The sequence below is a fragment of the Otolemur garnettii genome, unplaced genomic scaffold, assembly GCF_000181295.1.
Source record: "Otolemur garnettii isolate 467f Iridium unplaced genomic scaffold, OtoGar3 scaffold00127, whole genome shotgun sequence".
Lineage (NCBI taxonomy): Eukaryota > Metazoa > Chordata > Mammalia > Primates > Galagidae > Otolemur > Otolemur garnettii.
This window is the reverse complement of record NW_003852522.1, coordinates 516,247-530,980: the sequence shown is the minus strand read 5'-3', so window position 1 is coordinate 530,980 and position 14,734 is coordinate 516,247. Positions and strand designations below refer to the sequence as shown.

General features: G+C 55.2%; 1 protein-coding gene across 1 annotated transcript in view; it reads right to left on the bottom strand.

Annotated features, from left to right (window-relative positions):
* Nucleotides 1-359: 359 nt before the first annotated feature.
* The window catches only part of ADGRL1 (adhesion G protein-coupled receptor L1), a 47,059-nt gene continuing 32,684 nt past the window's right edge, over nucleotides 360-14,734 (bottom strand). The window contains exons 5-23 of the mRNA XM_023518063.1: nucleotides 13,663-14,463; nucleotides 12,335-12,649; nucleotides 11,616-11,719; nucleotides 11,118-11,303; nucleotides 10,541-10,579; nucleotides 10,203-10,386; nucleotides 9,884-10,009; nucleotides 8,961-9,175; nucleotides 8,506-8,676; nucleotides 7,847-8,056; nucleotides 7,530-7,750; nucleotides 7,249-7,315; nucleotides 6,497-6,588; nucleotides 5,653-5,821; nucleotides 3,719-3,847; nucleotides 3,460-3,556; nucleotides 3,239-3,367; nucleotides 3,059-3,076; nucleotides 360-2,003 (exon numbers count right to left, since the gene is read on the bottom strand). Of these exons, the coding sequence (XP_023373831.1) occupies nucleotides 1,261-2,003; nucleotides 3,059-3,076; nucleotides 3,239-3,367; nucleotides 3,460-3,556; nucleotides 3,719-3,847; nucleotides 5,653-5,821; nucleotides 6,497-6,588; nucleotides 7,249-7,315; nucleotides 7,530-7,750; nucleotides 7,847-8,056; nucleotides 8,506-8,676; nucleotides 8,961-9,175; nucleotides 9,884-10,009; nucleotides 10,203-10,386; nucleotides 10,541-10,579; nucleotides 11,118-11,303; nucleotides 11,616-11,719; nucleotides 12,335-12,649; nucleotides 13,663-14,463 (4,016 nt within the window). The 3' untranslated portion in view covers nucleotides 360-1,260. The remainder of the gene's footprint in view (nucleotides 2,004-3,058; nucleotides 3,077-3,238; nucleotides 3,368-3,459; nucleotides 3,557-3,718; nucleotides 3,848-5,652; nucleotides 5,822-6,496; nucleotides 6,589-7,248; nucleotides 7,316-7,529; nucleotides 7,751-7,846; nucleotides 8,057-8,505; nucleotides 8,677-8,960; nucleotides 9,176-9,883; nucleotides 10,010-10,202; nucleotides 10,387-10,540; nucleotides 10,580-11,117; nucleotides 11,304-11,615; nucleotides 11,720-12,334; nucleotides 12,650-13,662; nucleotides 14,464-14,734) is intronic.

Below are 14,734 nucleotides of genomic sequence, written 5' to 3'. Positions count from 1 at the left end.
GTGAGGGTGTCTCCCCTGGGCTGGTGGGAGGAGAGGAGACAGGCCTCTGGTCCTGGGGCAAGCAGTGAGGTACACGCCCAAGGAGGGCCAATGATGCCAGGGGAGAAAAGAAGGGGACAAATGGTGCCAGGAAGGAAACGGGTTCTTTGTTTCGCTGTTGCATCTAGATTTTGTTTTCTGTCTCTGGAGTGTAAAAAGCTGCTCTGGCGGCCTGCCCACCCCGCTGGAGCCGGGGATGCGCAAGTACAAGAAGTCCTGGCTGCCAGGGTGGCAGCGCCGCTCTGCTCCGAGGAAAGCCTGGGCTGCAGGCTCCCAGTGGCTTCAAGTGATGAGATTTTCTTTTCTTTTTTTTTTTTTGTCTTTTTTTTTTCTTTTCCATTTTGTTGAATTATTTACAGCAATGGGGGAGGAAGAGGAGAGAGAAAGGGGCAAGAGGGTCCCCTAGGGAAAGATCCAAGCCCAGGACCCACTCCCCAGGGAGATCCAGACCCAAAATCTGCTCCCCAGATAGCCAAGCCCACAGGACTGGGAACTGCCCAAATATGGCCACCCCTGTGGGCTCGGGGCCCTGCGGGGAGTTGTGCTTCATCAGGAGTCGCCCCAAGGGAGGGGGTCATTGGGTGCACTCTTGGAGGGCTGAGGGGCAGGCTTGTTTGGGAGGCAGGGACCAAGAGCAAGGGGGAAGGAGCTTCAGAAAAAGTTCGGCCTTTAAACCACCAGCCACAACTGCCCATTTAGTGCAGAAGAAACCTATCTGTCTGTCCCATCTCATCTTATCTCACTGCTCTCTTGCAGTGCAGCTGGCAGCTTTTCTGGCTGTGGAGAAGAGCAGCTGACAGGTTTGATCCAGTGTCTGGAGGGGCTTTGGCAACTTCAAAAGCTGCCCCTCCCCCCCCCCCAGGGAAACTAAACCTCTTACTTCCCTATAGGGGGTAGGAAGCATGAAGTGGGGAATCAAGTGGGCTGCACCCTTCCAGGTTCTCTCTTCTTACTCCACTGGGGACCTCTTGGCTCCTCCTCACTGAACTTCCCCCAAATAGAGCTGGTGTATGTGGCTGGTGGGAAACCCTGTCTGTGAACCTGGGCACCTTGGGCCCCCAGGTCAGAACCCCATGTAGGGACAGTAGGGCCCATGGCTAAGGGGTACCTGGAGAGAGTGGCCCACCAGCCACTACCTCCATCAGTCTTCCTCTCCCACCAGAACCCTGCCCAGGATTCCCTCCCTGGCTTGGGCCACCAGCCCTGGTCTATGAGGTCCCCTCAGAGGCTGGTGACCAGCTGCATCTGCCCGTCGCCATCGGGCCCTGGCCCCTCAAGGCCTGGGGCTGCCAGGTAGCCCTCATGGCTAGGCCGCCGCACCTGGTAGTAGCCCTGTAGCGGGTTCCGCGCCACCAGGGCTGGTGGTCGCGAGGTGTAGTAGATTTCAGGGGGCCCAGGAGGTGCAGGTGGGGGTGGGGGCAGAGCCTCACTGGGCCCCTCAGGGCTGCTGTCCGGGTAGGAGGGCGAGTCCCGCAGGTTGGCCCCGCTGGCATAGAGGGAGTCCCGGCCTGGAGGGGAGGAGAGGGGCCGGCTGGTGGCACCATCCTCTGCTGTGCAGCTCTCTGACTCGTCCAGATCACTCTGGTACAGCACCGACTGGGCCCGGGGCAGCAGCAGAGGCTCCTCCAGGGCTTTATAGAGAAGTTCAATCTCCGCCCGGTCAGCACCCCCGGGACCGCCTGCCTCTTCCTCACCACCGCCCCCTGGCACGGGTGGCACTGGTGGCTCAGGTGGCGGAGGGCCCTTGGCCCCGCTGCTGCTCCCCCGCAGGTTGTTGTGTACCAGCTCTGAGATGATCATCTTCTCAAAGGCAGCTGCGTCTGCCAGGTTCCGACCTCGGGGTGGCTCAGGGGCCCCATCCCCTGGAGGGAAATCCCCACTTCTCAAGGAATAGCTGTTGTTAAAGTTGCCGTTCAGAGGCAGGGTGTCCATGCCGCAGGCTTCTCGGCCTCCCAAGGGGTGCTCTAAAGGACAGAAAAGGCTAGTCAGGATGATGAGAAGGCCTAGCTACACTGAGGGGTAGTGGGTAGGGTGCGGTCCACGTGGAGAAGGGGAGCTCCACTCAATCTGGTTTTCCCTGCCTTCTGGGGACTCTGGCCTCACATTTTTTTTTTCTTTTTTGAGACAGTCTCACTATGTCGCTCTTGGTAGAGTGCAGTGATGTCACAGCTCACAGCAACCTTAAACTCTTGAGCTTAAGTGATTCTCTTGCCTCAACTTCCCATGTAGTTGGGATTACAGGTACCCGCCATATTTTTGGGTTGAACTGTCATTGTTTTTAGCAGTCCCTGGCTGGGTTTGAACCTGCCAGCCCTGGTGTATGTGGCTGGCGCCCTAACCACTGAGCTATGGGCACTGAATCTCACATTCCTTTTCTTCCTCTCTGGCAGTGGAGACACCAGCCCAGTGGCAGATTGATGGAAGCACCAGTTCCGCCAGGGTACCCGCCCCCACCCCCTACCAGATGGGCATTTAAAATCTCAGCAGTGAAAGGAAGCCTGGGCAACCAGATCCATTTCTTCTGCTCAGATCCTCAGGACCTTCATTTTCTTTCTTTCTTTCTTTCTTTTTTTTTTTTTTAAGAGACAGTTTCATTTTGTCACCCTTGGTAGAGTGCCGTGTCATCACAGCTCACAGCAACCTCCAGCTCCTGGGCCTATGTGATCCTCCTGCCTCAGCCTCCCGAGTAGTTGGGACCACAGGTGCCTGCCACAATGCCCAACTATTTTTTTTGTTGTTGCAGTTTGGCTGGGGCTGGGCTGGAACCAGCCACCTTCGGTATATGTAGCCAGTGCCCCACTCGCTGAGCCACAGGCACCGCCCTCGACCTTCATTTTCCACCTGAAGGCCCAAACTCAACCAACAGCACCTAGCCAAGCCAGAGACTGGGGGAGGGGGGGGCGCGATGGCGACGGGACATTCCCAGTTCTCCTTGTCCCTTAATGACACCATCTGAGAAGGCTACTATCTTGTTCCTCTTCCAACCTTAGCAATGTTACCAGGTAAGAGTCACACTTACTGGGTTCCCGGTAGCTTCCTGCAGGTGCCGAGCCAGGAGAGAAAAGAGAGAAAGTGAGAGTTAGCTTAGAATTCCAAGTCCAGGCTCCAGTTCTGGGGGTATAAGGACACAAGAAGTGGAAAGCTGGTGGATGCAAACCCATACTTCCTGACTTGGGACATCTTCCCAGGGGGCTCTCACCTGGAGAATTGAAAACAGGGGGTGAGGAGGGGTTGAAGCCCACTGACTCAGCAATGAGGGTGTTGTATGGGCTAGTTCCTCCTCGGGGCTGCAGCACAGGGTTGGTCAGCAGGTGGTTCCCCATGGTACCTGCTTAAGGGATCAGTGGTTACCAGGTGGCCTGGAGACATGGGCCCAGGAGACCTGAGTGACTACAGCCAGTGGCAGAGACACAGTCTCACCTCGGTTCAAGGTGGGGGTGCTGTTGATGTCGCCTGCCATGAAGGAGGACTCTGTCTGTTTCCTCACGGTGTCATTCCACATCCTCCTGATTCGGCTCTGGGGATACAGCCCAGATGTAAGGGGGTCCTTGGGCCATTCCCCCGCTTGCTCTGGGACCTTTCTGAGACCACTCGCCTCATCAGCCCCAACAGAGACCCGGCTGAGCACTCCTCTGCTGCTCAGGCTTTCAGTCCCAGGAAGCCCTGCCCAGCCCTGTACCTGGGTCCCTGTGTAGTATCGGGTGTTGCTACGCATGGCTGAAGTCTTGAGGGAGCCGTGAGTACCCCCGGGTGGGGAGCGGATGCAGCAGTAGGAGTGACGCAGGCACTTGCTGTACTCCTTGTGCACCTGAGTAGCAATGAGGACAAGCAGCTCGCTGGGATGCTGGCCTCCCAGTGATTCAGCCATCCACAGGGCTGGTCAGAAGAGAGGTCAGAAGAGAGAGCCCAGAATCCAGAGTCCAAAATTCTCCACTTCAGTGACTGGTAGGCCACCAAAACCTGGTTGTCACCTGCCCCCCAGTACGTGACTGCTAAGGCTGGCTCTTTTCTCACGTTGCCTATCTTCTTTCCTACCTCCACTGACAGTTTCTCATTCACAAAGCCAAAAGAACTTCAGTAAGCATCCGCTATGCTTGGGCTTCGGGGACAAGCATATAGTAGAGAGAGACAGAACACATACAATACAAATGTGTTACATGGGTAGTCTGATAGGGTTAGGTGCTGGAAGAAAACAATGGTTAGGAAGAGGGTTCGTTAGTCAGTGCTAATGGGAGCGCAAGAGAAGGTGTGACTTTGAAAGATGAGGGATGGCTCGGTGCTCGTAGCTCAGTTGTTAGGGTGCCAGCCGCGCACACCAAGCCTTGGTGTGACGCTGTGGCAGTCTACCGAGGGCAACATAGTGAGACTCTGTCTTGAAAAAAAAAAAAAAAAGATCAGGGAAAGATGGCAGTCCCCAACCTTTCTGGCACCAGGGACTGATTTCACAGAAGACAATTTTTCCATGGACAAGGGAAGAGGGGCGTTAGTTTCTCATAAGAAGCTGCAACTTGGATCCCTCCCTTGTATAGTTTACAGTATGGTTAGCATTCCTATGAGAATCTAATGCTGCTGCTAGTCTGACAGGAGGCAAAGCCCAGGTGATATTGTGAGCAATGGGGAGTGGCTGTAAAGATAGAGGAAGCTAACAGACCATGGACTGGTTAGGGACTACAGGACAAAGACACATTTTGACCAAGACCCCCAAAGAAATAAGGCAGAGGACACTGAGGCTGGCTCTTTTGGCTATCCCCTGTGGCTATCTGGAGAAGAGCAAGACCACACCCTAAGGAGGAGCCACATCTAGGTATCTGAGAAAAACAGAAGTGAGAGAAGGGGTGCTGAGGGCCCAGGTCAGCCTGGGTGTCCCTGTAAGGATGTTGCTGACACTGTGTTTGAGGTGAGGGCTGTATAAGGATATTGCCTTTGACTGTGTGTCCAAGGGGGGGCCAGGACAATTTAGGACAGAGTAGGGACATGGTCTACCTTTTCTACAACCAGAATCCTTCTGATAGCCACCTCTGCCATCACCCTGCCTTAAACCTTACCCACATTCCTCCTAGGTCAGCAAGCACCTGACCACAGTCCTCACTGCCTCTAAGACTAAGTCTGCAAATGCCACAGCTTTGTCTCCTCCCTCCTCTCCACCTTTCCCTGCTTCTGATGCCTCTTTTGTGTATAGATTTTGGTAAGATTCAGATTTTAACATGTTTATTTAAAAATGAATCTTTTCATCACTACAAAATTCACAATTCAACATAGGAAATGTTCACTTAGGGTGGTGCCCAAAGTCCTCTCCCTTCTGCAAGGCCTCCCTGATACATGGCCCTTGTCTTGGCAAGGGCACCCTGTCCCCCATCTCACTCTCTATCCTCTAGGCTACAATCTCTTGCTTTTTTTTGCCAGAACCCTTTTACCCATGGCTAAATCTTCCCAGACTTTGAGCCAGACTCCCTTCCCAGCAGCCACAAGTCTGCCCATAAGAGGTTAGCGCCTGTAGCACATGCTGAGGGCTTGAGGGAGCGTTTGGGTCCTCTTCACCCTCACGTCCCTCTGCTAAGTGCTTAGAGAATGTCTCCAAGAGAGGCAAGGTCTAGGCCCATGCCCTAACCTTACCTTCTTTTGTAAGGCGCAGTGAAAGACGAAGATGAAGACCCCCTGGAAGGCGTTGAAGGTGGTGAAGAGATAGGCCATGACCACAGATTCCTTATTGATGAATAGCAGCCCGAAAGCCCAAGTGAGACCCAGCAGGAAGAGCAATGCGATGGCCCCCAGGGCCCAGGATCTGGTGTGGGGGGACAGACATGTCAGAGCCCCCACCCACCCAAGGAGATGACCTCAACAGTCCTGCTGTTTGCCTCTGTATGGAGCAAGGGGTTCTCTGAGTGGGCCTAGTACTGTCTGCAGTGACCCAGCCTGGGCTGAGGGGGAAAGATACTGGGTTGAGGGTTTTGTGAACACTGGTCATCATTCCCCTGCCAGCTTCATCCTTATTATTTTGAGACAGAGTTTTACTATGTTGTGGAGTGTCGTGGCGTAATAGCTCACAGCAACCTCAAACTCTTGGGCTCAAGCGATTCTCTTGTCTCAGCCTCCCAAATAGCTGGGACTACAGGTGCCAGCCACAATGCCTGGCTTAGCTTCATTATTTTTTCTTATATTTCCAGATCATTTAACCTACATTTTGGGGGGCCATTTCTCCTTAAGTTGCCCTTAAATGGCCTCCCCTTTTGAATTCAGCTTTACCCAACACAGTTATGCCCCCCAAACCACAGAGTGGACATGCTAATGATATGCTTTCTAATTCCCATTAAGTAGGTGCATAATGAGTACAATAAAACACTCATCTTGATCCTTACAATCAGGTTGTGTGTCACTAGAGGCAAAAGTATCACCTTTTAGGATACCCTGGGGAAGCTGGCTTGGGGAACACAGGGCAGGGGCCAGAGGCAGGGCTCACTTAATGTTGTCAAGGCGGCTGGAGTCAGGCTTGAGCACAGATGAACTTCGGATCATCTTGTGCAGGGTCACCATGAGGAATACCAGGTTCACCTGGGGGTGGGACAAGGGGAGGGGCTGGGCTGAGCATCTCCACCTCCTTCAGTGAGTTTTTTTTTTTTTTGAGACAGAGTCTCACTTGGTCGCCCTTAGTAGAATGCCGTGGCGTCATAGCTCACAGCAATCTCAAACTCTTGAGCTCAAGTGATCCTCTTTCTTCAGCTTCCAAGTAGGTGGGACTACAGGTGTTCACCACAATGCCTGGCTATTTTTAGAGATAGGGTCTCACTCTGGCTCAGGCTGGTATTGAACTCCTGAGCTCAGGCAATCCACCCACCTCAGCCTCCCAGAGTGCTGGGATTACAGGCGTGAGCCACTGTGCCTGGCCTTCAGTGCCTTCTAAGGCCAGGGTGCAGCTTGGTAAAGTGTCAGCTTTAGTTCCCTCCCTGCCTGCTGTGCTGTGGTTATTGACTAGCATACCTGGCTGTTCCATGTTACTACTTGCTGCTAAGAGGACAGGGCCCACAGTCTGATACACAACAGAGGCTCAGGTCACAGCTCCCTGGCCAGCAGCCCTCAGTGCCTGAGCTCTACAGACCCTGCCTGCTATCATCCTCTTAGCTGGCAGCTCAGTGTGCCTGGAGTGGGGTTACAGTCAAAGCCAGCCTGGATGAGGAAGGAGACACAGTGCTGGGGTGCTACCTTTCAACTTACCACGATAACAAAGGAGACAGGCCCTATGAAGCTCCAGATGAAATAATTATCCACTCGAAGCCAACAGCTGCAAAAGAAATGAGGCTGAGGCAGAGAGAAGCTGAGGGGTCTTTTCCACAAACAACCCAGGGAGGCCAGGGACTCTGTAGGCTGGCTGCAGCCTTAGGGAGCAGAAGGAGAAAGAGAGGCCAGCACCCCAAAGGGCTTGGACCAAGGAGTGGTGCTGAGCAGGGAGCCAGACAGGAGGGAAGGGAGTGGAAGGCAAAAAAGGGGACACTCACGCCTTCTCAGTGCCATAGCTGCGGTAGTCAATGGCAGCTGCAATGCCCACCACCAGGGCTGGGAAGCAGTAGCCGCCCAGGTAGTAGTACTTGGTGCGGGAATACTCGCTCTCAAACACCTCCACCAGCAGCAGGTAGAGGTGGACGCCCTCTAGGCACAGCCAGGAGAAGGCTGCCAGGAAGAAGTAGTGCAGCAAGCCAGCGAAGATGGGGCAGGCGATCTGGGGAGAGTGCCCACAGGTAAGAAGCTGTCCCAATAGCAACCACTTCCCCCTCTCTACTTCCAGATAGTCACTGGCCCCGAAGCCCCAACTCACCTCATACTGAGTCTTGTCAATCCCAACCAGGAAGAGCAACTCAGCCAGGAAAAGGTTGATGCACAGGTTCTTGTGAATGGTATTACGGTCAGTCTGTAGCCCCCGCAGGAAGCAGAAGGTGGAGATGCAGATGGCCAGACAGACCAGGGAGATTACGATGCCCACCCAGGTGATGACAGACAGCAACAGCTCATTGATGCGGCCCTGGTACTGGGGACAGGAGTAGGGGGTACACTCAGGGGCTCTGGCTTTGCACTCTGGGCTTGGCCAGGTGCCAGCTGCAGGCAGCGCCCTTGGCAAGGCCATGGGCCACGAGAACCTCCAGGGGCTGCCCACCCGGCCAACTTGCTGGCCCCCACCCCTCTGCAGGCGGCGTGCTCACTTCTTCATGCTCTGAAAGGCTGTGGAGAGATGACAAAGGTGATGCCAATTTGTTTCCGTCTCCAGAATGCCTTGGGAGAAGGTGGGACCACGACCAGAAAGGACCAGAGAGGACCAGGTGTATGGCTTCACACCACAGGCAAGACCGGGGACTCCCACGCCCACGAAGCTGGCCTTTTTGCCTGCACCGCCCATGCTGTGTGCACTCTCTAGAAAGCCATGCAAAGCAAGGCCACCAAGTGAGCCCACCCAGGGGTGCAGAGCGCTGGCTAGCTTACGATCTCACGGTGAGCCATGAGCACAGCGAAGTTGGTGAGGTGGCTGCAGGCACACGTGGTATGGGTCTTGTTGGACTCCACCAGGCGGCAGCCCTGGGTTGACCAGTAGCCCAGCATGGAACGTTCCGAGTAGTTCCAGAAGGAGCAGTTAGCATTGAAGTGGTTCTTGTCCTGTTGTGTGGTGGTGGCCAAGGTATCAGAATTGGGGAGTCCCATCTCAGCACCGCACATCCAGAGATTGAGATAGTGAAAAGTATTGAGAGGAGTGCCTGAGGCTTGGGACTCCATGTTATAGTCTGAGATCTCTGGGGGACAAGCAGCCCATACTACTAAAGTGGGAGAGGTGGTAACCTGCTCTGTGGGTGAACATACAGTGAGAGTGGATGGAGATATGCAGCCTGGAAGCGAAGAGATTGCTGGGACCCCCAAGGTGGGAGGGGGATGACTCAGCTCACCTCTAGGTGGGCCACGGTGAAGATGACAGGGTCCATGAGGAAGACGCGGCTGGACTCCTTGTTAATGGATGCCGCAATGACCTGTGAATTTACCACCAGGGAGGCACCACCCTGGCCACCTGCACCTGCTTCACTTGCCAGCTTCACTGTGGCATTCTCCGTGGACAGGAAGAGGCCCAGGTTGTTGTAGAGAATGAATACAACTTTGACCACCCCTAGGGAAGATAGGCACAGTTGGATGGGCCAGTAGTCCCCAGCCACTGGGACCTCTGAAACCATGCCACAGTCTAGGGAAGGGGGACTTGAGAACTTGAGGAACCCTTTCTTTCTTTTTTAGACAGCCTCATTCTGTTGCCCAGGCTAGAGTGCCATGGCATCAGGCCAGTTCACAGAAACCTCAAATTCCTGGGCTCAAGTGATCCTTCTGCTTCAGTAACTGACTACAGGCGCCTATCACAACACCCAGCGAGTTTTTCTGTTTTTAGTAGAAATGGTGTCGAGCTTCAGGCAATACACCCATCTCAGCCTCCCAGAGTGCTAGGATTACAGGTGTGAGGCCACTGTGCTAGGTTGAGAAGCCCTTTCCATGAGACCACTGCTTAGTTGTGAGCAGTGGGCCAGGAAACACAGGAGCTGGGTCTTTGACAAACCCTAACTTGGGTATGACCTTGGGCAAATTTCTAACCTCTCCGAGCCTTTGTCTCAAATGGCACAATCCTCTCTTGAGCTGTGAGGACCCACTGGGCTATTGCAAGCAGTAAGGCTCACCCCAACATTCTGCAGGGCTTCAAGGGACCCACAAATCTCCTCTATTTTTCACATTAGTTCGAGTGGATAAAAGCTGACAAATGTTCAGGACTACTGCTCTCCATAAATGGAGCAGAGATATCAGCACAGGACTAGGGGCCTGGGGGGACACTGACCATTGCGGCTGTTCTGCTTGATGGTTTTGGCAGATAGCTGGATAGAGTTCTTTCTTGGGTACTCCTCCTGGGGGAACACCAATTCCTGCACCTGGCCCTCTGTGTTCAGGACTGTGACCTCCAGGACTGTGGGGACAGGGATGGCAAGGCACAGGCACGTGAGGTCTATACCCCATCCAAGGACTCAGGCTAAAGAACGAGGCCCAAGGTTGAGGGCAAGAGGGACCAGGGCCATCCTTTGTGGTCTCTAGGCCAGCCCCCCTCACAGTTTAAGATTCATGCTTGACCTTCCCCAGGGGTGACTGACAGTAGCACTCACCTACATTCTCCTTGGCAGCCAGGAAGCGGGCAGGCTCCCTGACATTGTCAGCCAGGAGAAAGGCACCCTCCTCCAGGACATCCAGGAGCATGGTGGCTGTGTGCACCTGCTCTGTGGCATTCATGTCCTTCCAGGACTCAAGAGCCTCCGGCCGGAGCAAATTGTCCACTGTCTCTACCACAGCCTGTATGGGTGGGGGACAGCAGTGCTATGAGTCCCCCAATATCCTTTCATTCCTTGGAGCAGGCTCTGGGGCCCCACTCTCAACCTCCACCTCCCCAAGTGCCTCAGTGAACTGGAACCCATGGTCCTTATGCTGGGGACTCTCTGGGTCTCACCTTGATATAATCCTTGCAAGTTCTCTCTCGCTTGTGCATCTACGGAAAGAGATGCAGGCAGTGTTAGGCTGGGCCTCTGGGCACTGCCCCCGGTAACCCCAGCACTATCATATGTGGGCCCTGGAGAGCTTGCTCTTCTGTGGCTACCACCAGTCTGGGGCTAGACCCTCAGCAGGAGATATTCCTTAGGGATCTCCAACCCCTAGGACCACCCAGGGCAGCACAGGAACAAGGCCCAACAGCCCTTGGGGTCCTGCCTTTCTTTTCTTTTTTTTTTTTTTTTGTAGAGACAGAGTCTCACTTTATCACCCTCGGTAAAGTGCCATGGCTTCAGACAGCTCACAGCAACCTCCAACTCCTGGGCTTAGGCGATTCTCTTGCCTCAGCCTCCTGAGTAGCTAGGACTACAGGTGCCTGCCACAATGCCTGGCTATTTTTTTGTTGCAGTTTGGCCAGGGCTGGGTTTGAACCCGCCACCCTTGGTATATGGGGCTGGCGCCCTACCCACTGAACCACAGGCACCGCCCAGGTCCTGCCTTTCTGATGAAGCACTGTGTGGGTGGCAGCCTGGTCCCACCTTGTTGTAGTTCTTCCCAGCCGACTCGCGTTCAATGGGCCGCAAGGCTTGCAGCTGGGCATCCAGAATGTCCAGAAGCTGCTCCATCAGCTTCACAGATGATGAAACATCCCCCGCATAGATGGAGCCCCGAGTGTGGCGGGCCAGCTCACTGGCGATGTTAGCTGCATTCTCTCCGCTCTTGATCTGCATGAAGTTATGGGAGGAGGGGGGACCCCAGCTCTATCAGGGACCATCCTGTTCTCCCCAATGTTTCCTCTCCCCTTCCCTGTACATCCCCTCCCACCCCTTTCTCTGCTCCCCCTTCTCCCTATCGGCCCCTTCCCACCCCGTCTGTCTCTGCTCCCTCTGTAGGCCGGGAGGGAGGGAGGGACCCCACAGTCCTGCCTTCCAGACCTGCCAGCCCATGTTTTGTCTCCCCAGTTGCTCCACTACCCATGCTGGGCCCTGGGCCCAAGCAAATGTGCCTGCCTGCAGGGGGGCTGCGGTGGCTGGTACCTTCTGGGCCACCTGGTTGACCCAGGGGGAGGTGCAGTTGCTGAGGTCAGGGCCCCGGGGGTTCCAGAGCCCCAGGGCTGGTAGACACTGGAAGGAGGCAATTCCTGCAGGGACAGACGGACAGGAACAGACAAGGGAGCCAAAGGGTAGGAGAGAAGGATGGGCCGATGGAGGGGAAAAGGATATGACAGAGAGCAAGGGACATGTGGGCGAAGAGAGAGGTGAGGGGAACATGGAAAAACAGACATGAAGCAGGCCAGACAGTCAAGAGAGGTGTTGCTCTCTGGTGACATAAGCCACCCCTCACTGGTGCTGAGCTCTCTCTCTTGGCTCCCTTTTTGTCTTTGACTACCAGAATTAGAACCTTCCAGCAAGGCCCATCAGAAGGCTCCCTTTCCACAAAGCCTTTTCTGACCCTCCCCTTGGACTCTAGAGCACTCAGCCCCCATCTTCCAATTGGCTGTTCCCAGTGCTGTCCCAGGTCAGCCTGAGGCTGGGAGTCAAGTCACTTCATGTAGGCTCCCTGTAAGCTGTGCAGGTACAGCCTGGGGAATTGACTGAGTCACTGTGCTGGGAACTCTGGATGACCCCTGCTCTCAGAAAGTCCCCGCTCCAGCAGGAAAGGCCACCTGTATGTGCATCTGTACTAAGCTGCTCATGGAACATGCCCCCCACGTCCCCTGGCAGCCACAGTGAAGATAGCCCAGCTCTGTACTCACCTCGTGTGCCCTTGGGGCAGGGCCTTTCCACCAGCATGCCCTGCTGGGTGGCTGGCCACTGGACCCGCCGTACCTCTCGGGGCTCACAGAAAAGCTCAGGAGACACATGCAGATTAGGGGCTGGAGGCCGCCGTGTGCTGGGAGCTGGGGCTGTGGCTGGTGGCAGGTCAGGTCCCAGCTGGTTGATGGCACCCACTGGGTGCGTGGTGAGGGGTGCCCGGCGAAGCGGGGTGGTGGCTGCAGGTGAGGCTGTGCTGGTGAGAGGTGTGGGCCGGACTGTGGTGGTTGTGCTGAGGGGTGGGGAAGTAGCTGGGCCTAGAAGGGAGGGATATATGAGACAGGGTCACCCCCATGCTCTGGGCCCTGCCAACTAAGCATGTTTCTTGCCCCCTGAAAGGGAAAAGTGTCCTGAGAACCCCTGGGTCTAGGGACAGATCTGCCCTGGCCTCTCTGTGCCCATAGAATCCCTTATACCCAAGGGACCAATAAAGTATCAAAAGATGGTAAAAATCTACTTGTATGTCCCCTGAGGTCTGAGAGCAGTCCAGAGAGCAGAGGCTGCTTAAGAGGCATCCAGAGGCTTTGAACACCACAACCTCCCACTCTGTTCTAGCTCATTCTAGTCTCTGCAACCTCTCTCTGGGATCTCAGTTTCCCCCTTTTGCAAATGAGGTGCTATGACAGCAGCCTTGGAGACCTGAGGTTGCAGAGAGCTGGATTAGGGCAGCTGAGGGGGTAAAATGAGACTATGGGGGGGCCTCGAGCAAGGCAACAGCAGCAGCTTGGCTTTTCTGTTTTATAGACACTGGGCTTCACCGGAGAGTTTGGTGGATTTAAGGGCTAAAAAGGACTAAAGATGCCTAAGCTCCCATAAGTGGCAGTGTATGTCAGTGGTTAGAAGCCAAGTCCTGGCTCGGCACCTATAGCTCAACCGGCTAAGGCGCCAGCCACGTACACCTAAGGTGGGTGGCGGGTTCGAATCCCCAGCCCGGACCCGCCAAACAACAATGATGGCTGCAACCAAAAAATAGCCGGGCGTTGTGGCAGGCGCCTGTGGTCCCAGCTACTTGGGAGGCTGAGGCAGTAGACTCGCTTGAGCCCAGGAGTTGGAGGTTGCTGTGAGCTGTAATGCCACGGCACTCTGCCCAGGGGGACAGCTTGAGGCTCTGTCTCAAAAAAAAAAAAAAAAAAAGAAGCCAAGTCCTGGGTTAATCCCCTACCTGCCCAGTAGTACCACGGAATCTTTTGGAAAATAGGCAGGTCTAAATAGAGGTGACAAATTAAAGTCGCCCTACCCAGGCACCCCCCCCCAATGGAGCCATCCTCACCAGCGCTGGGGTCGGGTGGCCCGAACTCCAAGCTGTAGCGCACCACAAAGTAGTTATTCCACACATAAAGCTGGTTGTCACGAGGGTTATAGTCAACGGAGGAAATGAATTGGTAGGGATTGGGGAAGGCAAGGCTGACAGGTTCCTCGCGGTTGGCATTGGTGTTGAAGGCGTAGTCCACGCGGTTGCCGGCTGCCTCACTGTCATCATCCACATATACAGAGCGTAGCACGTACAAGACACCGCATACCATGAAGGCGTTGGATGCCGAACGCTTGTCATAGCCTGTCTCCCATGTGCCCTCAAAGCGCAGTGTGTAGGGGTTGAGCTGGCTCACCACTAGTCGCCCATTGTTGCCCTCGGTGGCGTAGATGACCCACAGCCCATTCTCATCCACTGCCAGGTCGATGTCAGTCTTGCCCCCCCAGCGGTAGGGTGAGGTGTCGTGGTAGTTGGCGGTGTTGATAACTGTCTCCCCACTCTTGATGCGCGTCCGCAGGTCATACTTGACAATGTTGCGCGTGCGCTCCTTGTTGTAGAAGACAGCACCATCGTAGACCACGAAGCCAGTGCCATCCACACGGTTAGGTAGGCGGTAGGTGGTAGTGTGGCGTGCTGCCACGTAGTCCTCCCAAGAGGCGTACTCAGTCAGAGTGTCCGTGCGGTAGGGGATCCAGGGCATTACGTAGATGCGGTCGCCCGCCTGCAGTGGGTCCTTGCACCAGGCGCCAGACTGGTGCTCTGACTCATGCGTGGATGTGGGCTCCAGCACCTTCTGCAGGGTCCCTGGGCATACGAAGACTGGGCAGGGCAGGAGGGCAGGGAGGGGGTAACAGAGGAGAGGTAGAGGCAGACAGGGAAAGAGAGGGGAGAAGAGGCAAGTTGATCAAGCTGCTGAGGGGGGACCCAGGTTGTCCCCTCCTGCTGCTGCAGTCATGGTTGCTTGGAAGGGCTGGTGATGGGAAGGGGGTTTCCAGATTGGGACCCCCTCCCCCTGCCCAGCCCAGCTGCCCCTCTCCCTGGAGATGTGAACCCTGGAAGCCATTAAGAATGGGATTAGTTGGGGTAGAGT